Source organism: Cheilinus undulatus, linkage group 11 (genome assembly GCF_018320785.1).
Source record: "Cheilinus undulatus linkage group 11, ASM1832078v1, whole genome shotgun sequence".
Classification (NCBI taxonomy): Eukaryota; Metazoa; Chordata; class Actinopteri; order Labriformes; family Labridae; genus Cheilinus; species Cheilinus undulatus.
The window spans coordinates 11,550,746-11,565,256 of NC_054875.1; the positions used below are offsets into that span (position 1 = coordinate 11,550,746).

Sequence of the window (14,511 nt, forward strand, 5' to 3'; positions counted from 1 at the left end):
CCACTTGGGTTGACTTGGAAAGCAAATCACAAAAACACAAAGAGTTAAATAGTAAAAACAGCCCATTCATATAATGCATTAGACATAACTTCACAGCTTTATTAAACATACATAAATACATTTTAAAAATGGACAGCAACGTCATCTGGAATCCTTCATCAAAATGTAGTTTTATGTGGAAAACGGCTTATTGTGCTGTGTATCAAACTATATATGACATATAAACATACAGTCTGATACTCAACATCTGAGCCATTTCCTAAAATCCTGGGCAGACAGCAGAGGATAAAAGCTAAAAGAGGTCACACATGCATGTTTAAAGTGCTGCACAATTCATGCTTGGATGCAAAGACTGATACTGAACTCTGACATGTAACAACACACACCTCAGGGATTATAATTATACGATATAAAAGCAATAAGAAAAAAAGACTTAATGGAAAAGAAGTTCTTTATTTGCAAGTTTATTTCCTCTACATTGTTACAAAAGTGAAGATCAAGATGATGAGCATGCATTACTGTACAGCGTTTTAAGTACAAGACAAATCTTACAGTTAAGTTTCCTTTGTTACTTATTCTCTCTGCACATCAGACAGAATACAAACACTATCTCAGGCTAAATTATAAATTGTTTTTATGTTTTATTGGTCCCATGCAGTGAAGGGGGGCTTTATACCAGAGTCTGCTTATGGCAGGGGTGTCCAAACTATGGCCCGGAGGGCCAAATGCAGTCCACAGTCCAATTTTGATTGGCCCGCAGCAAATTCTAGGTATAAACTGAATTATGGCCGACATTTGAACATGTCGCTTGTGCTTGCCTGTATTGTACTTCATAGTTGCAGCACTATGCACCGCTACCATGCTAATTTCGTAAACACACATCTCAGCAGGAAAAATGTATTGAAATTTTTTTGTATTTTTTTGTGATATCAGTACCAATAATATTTCAGGGGTTGAGCCAGTGGCATCTTGGTCCAAACAGCACCCCCTGAAATCTGATTGGTATCCCCAAAAACCTGGAACTGATTGTGTATTTGCCTAGTCAGCCATTAAATTGAGCATTTAGCATTAGTTCAGGCAGGCCACAGAGTCAAGTTAATGTAATGCAAACCTTCATCAGCTGACAGTCAGCTGGTTTTCTCTAAGGATTGGCCAGTTGCTCTCATGCTGCCTTATCTAAACTGCTCTTACCTGGCCACGCTCTGCTGCTCTCTCTGCAAACCTCTAATGCAACCCTCCTCCAGCCCAGCTTCTCCTTTATTCTGCTTCTGACTAAATCAATGTCAAAATTAAAGTGGCCCCAACATCCTTATATATTTCTGTATGTGGCCCTCAGTGAAAAAAGTTTGGACACCCCTGGCTAAGGGCCTCATTTTGAGGGCGGCCCTGCTTTTGATGTTATTTTATTTTGACTAGACTTCAATGACAAGGAGACCAAAGTTTGTCCCAAGGTCAGTGATGTCTACTTTGTTAATATAACTGTAGATAAAATAATCCAATGATGGTACTTAAATCAGTAGCTGTCTAATGTTGGACAGCCAACCACCTCTTCCCTGCTGTTAATCAGTGGGTGGCAGTAGACATTACAATTGACACTCCAGTCATAGTGACCCAGCAAAATGGTAGCACCAACAAATTGGCAGTATTTGTCATATCATACAACAGCCTATAGACCTAAATATACATCATAAATATGTGACAGCTGAAGCCGTCATATTTGCATTGACAACAACAAAAAGCACATGTGACTGTGAAACAAACTAAGCAAATTTTAAAAAATCCAAGCAAACAATAACTATTTGTTTGTACAGTACAATAATTGTGGTCAGAGGTGGGCACAATTTATAAGACAATCGACCTTCTTAATGGTTACTCCGTATGTAGACACGACTTTGGTATCATTTTATTATGTTAATAATTTAGCGATGTTAACTCATGTTTTAGAAAAGTTCTTAAAAACTTCCTCTAGCTAAAAAAGTGTCAGGGTAAACCAAACACACATTAATAGTTGCACCAGCTCCTTTCTTTCTTTCCCCTCAAGTAGGTAGAATGATGCTAATGAAAATCAAATGTACCTGATGTGTGCCCAGCTCTCACAACAGTACAGAAAAAAAACAAGTATTTGATAAATGACATTTAATTTAATATTTTGATGAAAACTATAATATTGTAAAAAATGTACATAAATTTATCTGTCTTTAATACCAACTACATTCTCCTATCACTAAGCCCCACCCTCCAAGGCCACAAGCCAATCACATTTCTCACAGCTACTCTGACATCCAACTCATAGACCACCTTAGAAATGCTTTAGAAATGTTTTTCATGGGATTTCATTGAAATTTAGACAGTTTTAAACTCGGAGAAACAGTCAAAAAATGTGCATTGGGTTAAAGGCAGCACTGATACGAGGTATCCTGAGAGACTACAGAATGAAGAGCATTTTATCTCATTCCCTAAACCTCACATAAACACAGCTGGGTCTCCTTTGGATCAAGCTATGAGGCAGACCACACAACTTAACATAAAGAAGATCAACAATAATGTCTACATGTCTAAGATAAGGCAACACACTGTTAGCTTATATTTACTGCAGAGCAACATGTTATATAACCTGTTCATTTCCCACTAATATTGGGGATAAAACTGCCTCACAGCAAACTAAGCTACATAATGTTACAAAAAAATTAGAAAATCCTCTTAAAAGAAGTGGCTTCAGCTTCATAATGATAGCTGACTGTACCATCTTTATAATGTATTAGTATTGTTCAGATATCAGTTTCTGGCCAACGCTATCTTGGGCAGAATGCTGATTGTTTGTCCGAGTGCGGTAAGGAGGCGGGGCTTAGTGATAGGTCAATTAAGATGAACACAATAAATAACACTGAAGCAGAAAAATTAAGATATTTCCTGTGTACGCAGCTCATGTCTGCCAATAAACTGTACAAAAATGTATTAAAATTATACATAGACTTGAGCTTGTATATAGTACTTTTCTATGTCTGACCACTCAAAGCACTTTTACACCACAGGTTACACCTCATACCACATTCACACACTGATGGTAAAGGTTGTTATGGAGGATTGGCTTTCAGAATTTGAATCCATATGCATTTACACGCCACTGACAGCAATGGAAGCAAACTGGGGTTAACTGTCTTACCTAAGAAAACATCAGCATGTGACTACAGGAGCTGAGATTAAAACCCACAATCTTCTGACTGAGAGACAACAGAACCTACCTACTATCCTATTTTTATTGCATCTGTTTAAAGCTACTGTGAGGAGTAGTTATCATGTGAAGAGTTAATACTGTTGTTTCTTTATAGCTGGCAAAAGTAAAAATTACATTACTGTTAAGGTTAACCCTCTTGTATCAGTGCATTCTTCTAATGTTAAGGCCTTTAAGGACACAAATGTCCACTTCTATAAACATTCACACGAAAATATTTAGCGCAGTCAAGCAGTTACAAAAAATATTCTACTCAATAACAATCCTAATTGTAATTGGTCATATTCAGATTTATGGATATGGGATCATTTGTAGCCAATATTTTACTGGGATCTTTTCATTATTAACAGAGAAATCACAATTTACTATCCAGTAAAAAAGTTTGGGATATACTGGTCTAGAGGATATCTGGACTCTTAGGAGTACTTTTTTTTGTAATAAAGGACTGGGTTAGGGGTTGTTAACTTCTGCTGGATAAAGTTAACTTTAGCTGATATTCCTGCTCAACCATCTTCACCTGGCACCAGGTAGTCGACATCCTCCTGTAGCAGTTCTGGAGGCGGGGGTAGATCGTCTCCTGGTGTGATATGGTGGCCGATATGGACTTCGGCTCTCGTCTGATTGGTCTCAATGCTTTCTTCAATGTCATCGTAGTTGTCCTGGGGGTCGTCATTCTCATAGGCCACGCCATCTGTTAACAAGAAAAATAGTGACGTTAAAAAAACAGCCATTCTGTTTACTGTATGGATTACAGTGAGTAGGGGAAAACAGTTCCAAACTTTCCTGATCTTCGATTAAGAGCGTCCTCGGGGATGTCCCCTGAAACAACAGCAAAGGCGGTCTTAGAGGTCAGAGGTCGAGCATCAGTAATGGCTTCATCAACATCATCGTAAGGGAGAGAGGAAGAGCTGTGAGCTTCACCCTCTGTGATGAATTTGGACTCAGGTCTGAATCCTAAAAGCAACAAATACATTTTTTACATCATTATAATACTATAATAATGCTCTGTTTTATTTGATCACTTTTCAGTATGATAAGACTTGTTGGTTAGCTTAGCATTTTAAATGTTGCAACATTAGCCCTCTTTTGCTAACTTTACTGTACCTAAACAGAAGATCCCATGAGGGGAAAAAGATGATAGGGTTCACATTGACACACTGGTGAATAACAATGCAAACACAGGAAGCAAATACTGTTCTATTAGTCGGCGTTGGGATACACATCACTGACGTCAGATAAAGTGTCAAACTAATAGAAAGATGCAAGAAAAATTCTGACATGCCAGTCTAGTAGAATCATGGTTTTGGAGCATCAAGGACTCATTGTTGACTATGTCTAACTAAAAGAGCCTTTTTTGTTCTCAATGTTTATATTCAGGCTCACAGTTTGGCGATGGGCTTTGACAAGCAGTGGGGCCAAAATCTGGCTAAATTTATGTCGTTTAATCCACCCTCATTTTTACAAAAATAATTGCATACAAAGAAAGGGAAACCTTGCCAGTAACACTGCCACTATCCTAGAGCTAGATCCAAGCTAATCACCACACCAGAAGCCATCTCAAATGACTTTCAGTACAACTTCACCCCACCCCTACCCACTGCCTCGTTCTCCTCTAATGACTCTGATTGGCCCAAACCATGTTCGGATCGGGACAAATCTTGTGAATCAAAGCTTTTCAAGATGGATTAGCCTGATGGCATACATGGAGTCTGGCAAATCTACCTGCTTTGCAAAGTTAGCTCACTTCCAGTTGATATTTTCTTCAAATTTGGATGGTTTGTGTTCCAATAATCGTTTGAAAATGTGAACACTGAGCTTAAAATAACAACTGAGTGTAGTAGAAACAGGAATGACAACCCCCTTCTTTGCATTAAGATGTTTAGGTGTACAATATTAAACTTGCAAAGCAGATGGCATTGGCCAGACTCCATATCTGTCATCAGGCAGATCCATCTTGCAAAGCCTGAAGTCTGAAAAGCTTGCACCAGGTCTCAGAGCAGACCAGACCAATCAGTGCCATTTGAGGAGAACAAGGTGATAGCTACGGAGGGGTTTGGTTGTACTGGAAGATGACAGCGATGGCTGCTGCCTATGTAGAACTGAGCTAGGATGTAGCAATAGCATAGCAGCTGTTTCTGGACAGCATTTCTGTATTAAATAAAGTGCAAGAGTTTGCAAGAGTTATGGGTGGGGTTTAGTTGCACTATAAGCCGATGTATACAATGGGAGAAGCTGGCATAGCTATATTAACTGAGATGTAGCTATAGGGGCACATACTGGGCCACATTTCTTTATTAAAACAAGAGCAAGGAGCACACTAAAAGCTTCTCTTGGTGAAGAAAATGTTTTTCCACTTCTCTTGACTAGTTTCAGCATGAGTTTAATCCATCAATAAGCTCCACTGTTTATAAACTACTGCAGCACCTGCATGCCTACTGCCTCATTTTGTCTTTCTACTATGACAATGAGGAAGAGGGAATATTCATCCAATCAACTTCTGAGAATTTTCTGAAAAGTCCTGCCCTTCCCTCACTTTTTGGGAGGTATCGCAGATGAACGTGAAATATATCACATGCAATGAACATATGAAACTGTCTATCTGGCATGTCAGGTTACTACAATGTCTAAACCTGGCAACATAATGATAGTTACATATAAACTTTAAACATTATACTAGACCTCAAAGCAAATCTTATAGAACTGAAAAAATGTGTAATAGCACCTTTGTCTGATAAAGTAATAGAACAATAAAGTATTGATGAAGAATAATTGTGTGGTAGTATTTTTAATTACATGACATTTGCAACAAATGTTTATTTTTCCATTACTACAAGAAAAATACTGTTGCTGAACAATTAAGAGCAAGAAGGTTTTTAAAAATTTAGAAAAAAATCTAATAATTAATGAACATGTGACCTACCACTTAGACTGAAGTCTTCCATTTCATTGGCTCTGCTGGTTACATCCTCATAGTCGCCACTTTCAAACTCCTCTTCCCTCTTTGAAAACATTCTCGCTGTGCCAGAAAAACATGAATTATTTTCTGTTATAACAGCACTGGTCAGCTCATGTTTTAAATGCCTGTGCTGGGGAAAACCTGACTTGACTGGACCTTAAATATAGTACAGGAGAGAAGACTGTTTAAAAAAATGAAGGGTGTTGAAATCCTACACATGCATCTGCTTTAATCAACCTGAACATTTAGAGCTGATGTCTGAAGATCATTAGTCTCTAAATCCTTAGAGCTGACTTGCATAAAGGAATGCTGAAAATAATCTCATGTATTTAAATAGTTATGCACAACAGCCAGACTTCATTCAGCATGCAGAAAGACTGACCTCTTGTGGCAGAGAGGCTCAAGTACACAATAATTCATCCGGAGGAGTGTGAAATTGTCAAAACTGAACAAATTTTTAAACACTTGAGATTGTGACTAAAGCAACGAGACTCCTTATAAATTTGACAAAAATGTGAAAAATACTTACATATGGCATTGGAGGCCCTCTTGGCTCTGCGGACAATGTAGATTCGTACAAATACAATTGCCAGAAAGACCACCAGCAGAAGAAACCCAACTCCAACGATGATAGGTAGTACAGGGGTTCCGTTTGGTGGTGGTGGCGGTTCTGTAGGTTTCACGTTGCCTGACATCAAAGACAGAAAAAAAGCCTTATCTGTGAAAGTTGGACTTCACTAAAAAAAGAACCATGCAGGTAAGTTACACCAAAAACTGTTTTGAAGTTAAAAGGTTAAATGTTCGTACAGCCAAAAAGCTTATCAATGTCAGAAACATAATAATTGGAGGTGGTTGTGGTTACCGGGACAGGTGATCATAGCTGCAGGACCGGCACAAGACTCTTGCCGAACACAGTCCTCGACTTTTGCTGGACCTTTGGTGCAATCCAATGTGGTACCCAAAGTTGTCTAAATCATAGAGAGGCCCAAGTTTGAAATGATGCAGCCATACATAACACTTAGGAGAGGGCTTAAGTATTTCAACAGACAATATTCTATAGACAAAATACAGACGACATAGCATTATAAAGACTTACCTTGGTTGTAGGTTGTGTACCATTGGACTTGCTACACCCCTCACACAGCTGACTTATATATTTAGGGTCCAAAGCTTTTGTGAGGCACACATTTTCCCACTTGCTCCGATAATTAACCAGAATCTGACCTCCACATTTTTCTGTGGTGCTGAACTTGACTTTAGCAAAAAAAAAAAAAAAACACAAATTAAAATTAGATGTAGCTCTTCACGATGGAAACAGAGATTCCAGGGAATGTGACACTTAACATACTGTAATTGTCATAACTTGAATCAGCGTATTCTTAATTCTGTTATTGAAAAAGAGGAGAAAACTTGAGCAGAACCTAAGTCATGTTGAACAGTCATATGCCAAAGCAATGTTGGGGTTTTGAGGATGGGGAGGAATGCAGATAAAGAGAAGAGGGGCATGCAAGGAGAAAGAAGGAGCTGCATAAAAAGAAAGGAGATGCAGAAATAAAAAAGATGGAGATACAGACAAAGAGAAGAGAAAGGAAGACAGACACTGACAAGGAAAAGAGGGAGATGCAGGAAGGACAAATGCAAAGATGCAGGAAGACAGAAGATGGACATGTAGAAACGGGGAAGATGGAAAAACAGAAAAAGAGAAGATGAAGATGCAGACGGGGGAAGAGGGAGGTGCAGAGAAAGACGAGAGGGAGATGTGGGGAGACAAAAGATGAAGAGACAGAAAGAGAGAAGAGGGAAGTGCAGAGAGAGGAAATGGAAAAAGAGATGCAGAAAGTTAGGAAAGTGAGATGAGGAAAAAGACAAGATGCAGATGTAGGGCAAGAAAAGAGATGCAGGAGGATGAAAAAAATGATACGTAGAGAGAGAATATAGAGACAGAAAAAGAGAAGAAAGATGCCGGAAGAGTGAAGAGGGAAATGCAGGAGAGAGAAGATGGAGATGTAGAAAGAGAGAATATAGAGAAACAGAAAAAGAGAAGAGGGAAATGCAGAAAGAGAGAAGAGGGATATGCAGAGAAAGAGAAGAGGAAATAAAAAAGACAAGATGCAGATGTAGAGCAACATAAGAGGGAGACGCAGGAAGATGAAAGTTAGAGGTGTTGAAAGAAAGATGATTGAGATAAAGAAAAAGAGGAAAGGGAGATGCAGAGAAAGAAAAGAGGGAGGTTGCAGGACGAAATAGAGAGAAGATGGAGACAGAAAAAAGAAAGAGGGACATACAGAAAGAGAAAAAAGGCAGTCACACTTTCGACAGAGCGTTTGATGGGGATTGTTTGCCAAAATTGATTAAGAACAATATTAATTATTGCCCTAACCAACAGCAAATTGTACTGAAATCACTCAGGGATCTGTTTTTTTTTTTTATTGTTACATCTATTTTCCATGCATCTCCCTAGTGTCAATATGGTTTAAATGTTAGATATTATCATCTCAAATATTAATCCCTAGAAAACTCATCTGACAACTCATAGGCTCAAACCCCAGCATCACTTAGCCCTACACCTGCATTTGACAGATCACATAGGGGTTAGTGTCTGATTCTTGCTATAGTAGAAGGGTTGGGAAGTGCTGGGGGTGCAAGATAAAAAAAATTATCAACCATCTGAATGTTGTTTGAAGGCATTGTGGTCTTCTTTAAAACCAAGTGTAGTAGAAATGTCTGCTATTTCACCGTGTCTATTCAGGTTGACTTCTCCATTTTTGCAGAAGCTTTAACACTACCCTTTGGAACTCTGTGTCAAGGTGCAATGATGCACTCTGATTGAAACTGCAATCCTTCAAACAGGTGAAAAAAGGATTTGAATGCAACACCACAGGTAAATAAAGCATACTTACAAGAACAGGAAATGGAGACCAAGTTCCCGGCACATTTTGCCTTGAATCTTCTGCACTGTCCAAGTTTAAAGTGGTACTTCTCACACTTGACATGGTAATACTCCTCCTTTGGCACACGAGCTTTGGAAATGGTCCAAACAGCTCTGCAATGGTTCATTTCTTTGCGAACTAAGTCTGAATAGTCCTTGTTCCAGCCTGTGTCACACACACCAACACCGTCTATCTGCACTTCACCCCCCCAGCTTTCTGAGAGGCTGATCGTCGGCTTATCTAGGAAGGAAATTTGTTAAAAAAATTAAATATTGATCAACTATTTGACCCCAAAGACTGAACATGACAGACTATTTGTTCTTATTGCAACACTATTTAACAGACAACTGCAAAAACCTATCAACAACCACAATTCCAAAAAAGTTGGGGCACTGTGTAAAATGTAAATAAAAAAAAGAATGCAAAGATTTGAAAAACTCATACTCTACTCCCAATAAGTCAAAAACAACAAATCCGATATTGAAACTGAGACATTCTTACTATTTTATGAAATATATTTACTCATGTTTAATTTTATGGCCGCAAAACATCTCAAAAAAGAGCAAAAAGGCTGGAAAAATAAGTGGTAAGAATGAAAAACAGCTTGAGGAACATTTTGCAACTACTTAGGTTATTGGGAAGAAGTCAGTAACACGACTGGGAGTAAAAGGAGGATTTTGGAATGGGAAAAGTTCTCTGATCTGTAAATAAAAGGTGGACAAAAAATTATATAACATTTCAGAAAATATTCCTCAACAAATGCAAGTTAAAGCTAACACAGCGTCCCAGTGTTTCTGGAATTGTAGGTGTATTTTTTAGGCAAGATGAAGTTCAACGCAAACATTCAGTGCAGACACTGTAATTAACAGAAACCCCAGAGAAAATAAAATACCTTGACATGTAATGAAGAGCTGGTCCTTCTGTGTGGGTGTGATATTTGTTTTTTCACAGGCCCAGATACTTTCTGGTTTGCTCTCAGCATCACAACTGAAGCTAGTGTTCCAGAAAGATTTGTCTACAGGTTTAATTGCCTTTGTTTCTCTCATATTACCACATTTCAGATCTTGGCACAGCCTGTTTGCCTCAGTGTCAGTCCAGCCCTCTGCAGAGACGGCTCTTCTTTCATCTCCCACATGGACAAACAGAGCTCCACTGCAGGCCGTGCCAGTTTTCAGCTCCATCTTGCTGCAGCCTGAAAACAGCAGCAGTGACTGGTGAAGGTGAAGTTCAGGATACTGGTACTCACTCATTTAATGAAATAAATGGAAATTTAACAATAAAAAAATTGATGACTAGCACAAGTTTGCCACCAAGAATAATAAGCACATTGTGAGCCACAGCCATGGCTGCTTCAACACACACTATTGAACAGCTTACTGAGAAACTTTCAAACCAAAAAAAAAAAAAAAACCAAAGAGGTCTACGAGCACAAAAGCTCACCAAATAACATGTTTGGTGTGTAAAATACTTTACTGGTGAGCCTTTTAGCTCTTTCAGTCTCCATTTTCTAAACTAACTAGCGTAACTGCTTCTTCTGTGCTGGATCAGTTGTATTGGCCCTAGCATCCTGGCAAACAGTTAGCTCAATTTGGAGCTGAAAAGAGTGTCAGGCTATTATCGGGTTCTTATTTTTTTCATGCTACTTTTTAACCCATTTCACCACTTTTTCCATTAATTTTTGGCCACTTTTTTTAGCCATTTTTATCAGTTTCCAATTTTTTGGAACCTAATTTCCATGTTTGACCAAAACTTTGCCCATTTTTGCCACCTTTTTTTGGCAACTTCTTTTTGCCATTTTGAACCATTTTTTGCCACTTTTACCCCATCTATACTTCCTCCTTCAGCAATTTACCCGTTTTACCATTTTTAAAACATTTTACTACTTTTTTGGAACCTATTGTCATATTTAACACAGATTTTGCTTTTTTTTTTTTTTTGCCACTTTTTACAACTTTTTTGACACTTTGAGCCCCTTATTGCAGTTTCCTGCCCATTTTAAACTACTTTTTGGCAACTGTTAACCCTTTTTGCCACATCTATTCGCCCCTTATGCAATTTTAAACCATTTCAACTTTTCCACAAATTTTTGCAGTTTCACTTCTTCAATCTTTTATCCTAATTTTCCCTTATAACCAATTTATGTCCCATTTTTCTTGCCACTTTTGCCCATTTTTCGCACCTTTTAACCCTTCTGTGATGCTTTTTGCCCATCTTTGCCAAATTTTTGTTTATTTTACCATATATTTGCTACTTTCGCCATTTTTAACCAATTTTTTCCACTTAATTTTTTTTCACTTTAACACATTTTTCCTGATTTTGGTCACTTTTTCCGCAACTTTAACCAATTTTTTCCACTTTTTGCCACTTTAATGTTTATTTGTCAATTCTCACTAACTTTTGCCATTTTACCATTGTTTTGTCATTTTTTGATGCCTTTTGCCCATTTTGCCACATTGCTGCAACTTTAACCCATTTTTTCAGCCATTTTTAACCCTTTTTGTTGCTTTTCAACCATATTTGTTTCTTCTTACAATAATTTAGTTCTTTTCCAATAACATTGCCTCAGTTTCTTCTACCTTATTTTCTGGTATCCTGAAATCAGTGCATATTATGGCCTAGCTATGAAGTCTGAAGCTTTCCTGGTCGTTTTGTTCAGTTGTTAACATCACCCAAAAAAAGGTAATTCTGGCTCAAGAAAAAGGGTTAACATTTTGAAAAAAAATCTATTTTGTGCTGCAGCATAAATTAGGAATATCATTTCTTGTTGCTTTGAAAGGAGTGGTTATTATTCAGGTTAGAAATAAAATGTCATTATCACAGCTTAACTTACAATGGACCATGATTTTGCTGACCTTCATGGGCCTCCAGTTTAGCTGGGCCCCAGAAAACTCTCACCTTTATCCCCCCTTATGGGCAGCCTTGTCTCTACCCAAAGCTATCTGTCCTCTGTGAATGAGGATTAATCTACATGTTTAACTCTACATAAGAAAACAATGGAAGCGTTTCTAGATTTGGCAGAGTCCTGGCACAAAAACCTTATCTAAGAATTGTCTCTCTGCAAGCATCTTTCTAACAGAACATTCTGTATTTTCACTAAATGAACATCTCGTCCTTGAACATAGTTCAGAAGTTCCAAAGTGAAATTGGGCTTACCAGAGCACTGGAGAGCAGCAAGATCGCAGCTGGGCGGGCCGGATGTGATGTCACATTCCCTCAAAGACTTCACATTATCAGCACAGTTGATTGTTTTAATGCTACCAGAGCTAGGTTTAGGTCCAAAGAAGTCATACACTGCCACAGCCTGACCACATTTCTGCTCCTCACAGATGAGGTTCTTTGCTTTGCCACTTTCCAGAGCATCTTTGCACACTGGGAGATATTGACCTTCAAAGAAAACCTCCACATTCCCACAACATTTGTCTCTGGTTTTATTTATCCTGGTTTGAATGCTCTCTGTAACAAAGCAACACATTTAAAGACTACAGTCAGACTGAGAAAAAGAAACAGATCCATGAAAACAGAGTGACACTGAAGAAAAAGGATGTTCACCCCTAAATTGCTTTCACCATTGGTGAGTAAGCTAGTTAAGTAAGCATGTGAAATGTTGTGGTTTTCCACCTCAGGTTAACTTTACTTTGTCAATTTCACCGTAGTAGTTCTGTGACCCACTGATGACCAGTGACATGTAGCTTGTGAAGGATGGGACGTACTGCTGATTTGATATCAGGAGTTTGGGCATTATGTTGTGTTTTTAAGACAACGGAGGCTTTATAGGGTTATATACTTTGTATTAACTGCACACTACTAAGCAGAAGTAATGCATTTTAGTAAATGCTTATCCAAGTTTTATAAAACATTATTAACTCATTTAAATGCTGTTTCACAGCTCACTTATAAATGATTAATTGATACAGTAGTAAAGTTTTAAAATGTTCTCTCATTGTCTATTAAACATAAACTTACTGACATGTCAGTCATAAAAACAGCTATAAATGCCCTTTATGGACCTATAGTGTAGCATTAGTATATGTACATCTTTGTACATATTGCCTGATTATTTATTTGCTGAACAGTGTTTAGTAAAATGCAATGTTTCCCAAGATGTGAGGTTAGGGGGTGATGCCCCGCCCCCCCAAAATCAATCTTACCATAAAAAAGTTACTGAATAAAATTTTAAAACTTCTGTTTGAAATAAAAACTGATAAATATTCACAAATAAACACTAATATACTACAGAAGTATAATCTATTATATATTCTTTCAGACATTTTAAAGTAATCCAAACATTAATATGTGATCACAATAAAAATCAGTCCCTTACTTGAGCAGACAACAAAAGCTGGGTATTGTTTCATGGCCATGTCCTTTTCTTCGTCTTTGATGAAGCTGCTCTGGCTGAGTTTTCTCGTGTGCTTCGTGGTGTGCACGCTCTTAAAGGCCACATTGCTTTCTTGAACTGAGATTTTGGCATTCAGCATTGCTTTTCCACAGTTCAGATTTTTACACAGCATTTCAGACTTTTTATCAGTCCAGGTGTCGTTCCGCACTCCGCCACAGAGTGTACCCGTACAGATGTTGACATTTCCCCAGCAGCCCTTAGTCAGAGTCACAGTGGTGTTTCCTGTTGTTGCAACCAAAAAGGAGAAAAAGGTCATTTTTTAAACTTCATTACCAGTTTATTTCACAACTGTAGCCTTAACATAAAAGCTTTAGAAAATATTTTTACAGGTTCAGCCAATTTCCCCAAACTATAGAAATATTAATCGTTGGCCAAAATGAGTTTAAAGCAACTTTTAGATCAACTTTGCCTCACTTACCTTTGCATGTCACAGTGGCAATAGAACTGTTATGGTCTGATGACGGTGTCGTACTATTACATTTAAACAAAGATGAAGAATTAGCTGAGCAGTCGTAGGCCTTATCCCAAACCTTTTTCTTCTCATCAGCATTAGATGTGTAATCTCTGCTGGACACCCCCCCACAGCTCATCTCCCGACACACTGTGTCAGCCACGTTTTGGGTCCATGTATTGTTTGACCCTGAGAGATAGGAGGTTTCTGTGCCCTGCTCTATTCCCACCAAGCCGGAACAGGAATTATTGCTATCCAGAAAGACCATCCTGTGCTCTGTCAGGGACAATAGAAGAAGATAAAGAAAACAGGTGAGTTTAGAATATGTTCACTGTTCACTGTTGCAGCACATTGATGTCTTGGGGGCAGATTCACGTATGAGTAGCACAGCTTTTTGCACTTTTTTTTTTTTTTTTTTTTTTTTTTTTAGCTGTGAAAATGGCAAAAAAAAAGTGTTAGATCCACAGAGCTTGTGCAAATAGGGAAATCCATGCAAACTGCTCACAAACTTTGCAGAAAAGCAAACTTAGCTTTGCCCCAATC

The 14,511-nt window shown here is 38.2% G+C and overlaps 1 protein-coding gene across 3 annotated transcripts in view; it reads right to left on the reverse strand.

Moving 5' to 3' along the window:
• Positions 1 to 468: 468 nt before the first annotated feature.
• Positions 469 to 14,511, reverse strand: part of LOC121517895 (scavenger receptor cysteine-rich type 1 protein M130) — a 28,898-nt gene continuing 14,855 nt past the window's right edge. For 2 of the 3 annotated variants that reach the window (XM_041799995.1, XM_041799994.1), the window contains exons 9-19: positions 13,936 to 14,244; positions 13,440 to 13,739; positions 12,272 to 12,571; positions 10,011 to 10,310; positions 9,089 to 9,358; positions 7,285 to 7,442; positions 7,051 to 7,156; positions 6,718 to 6,876; positions 6,153 to 6,248; positions 4,016 to 4,186; positions 469 to 3,923 (exon numbers count right to left, since the gene is read on the reverse strand). In XM_041799995.1, coding sequence (XP_041655929.1) covers positions 3,736 to 3,923; positions 4,016 to 4,186; positions 6,153 to 6,248; positions 6,718 to 6,876; positions 7,051 to 7,156; positions 7,285 to 7,442; positions 9,089 to 9,358; positions 10,011 to 10,310; positions 12,272 to 12,571; positions 13,440 to 13,739; positions 13,936 to 14,244 — 2,357 coding nt within the window. In that variant the 3' untranslated portion in view covers positions 469 to 3,735. The remainder of the gene's footprint in view (positions 3,924 to 4,015; positions 4,187 to 6,152; positions 6,249 to 6,717; positions 6,877 to 7,050; positions 7,157 to 7,284; positions 7,443 to 9,088; positions 9,359 to 10,010; positions 10,311 to 12,271; positions 12,572 to 13,439; positions 13,740 to 13,935; positions 14,245 to 14,511) is intronic. The other variant, XM_041799996.1, reaches the window with a different exon arrangement.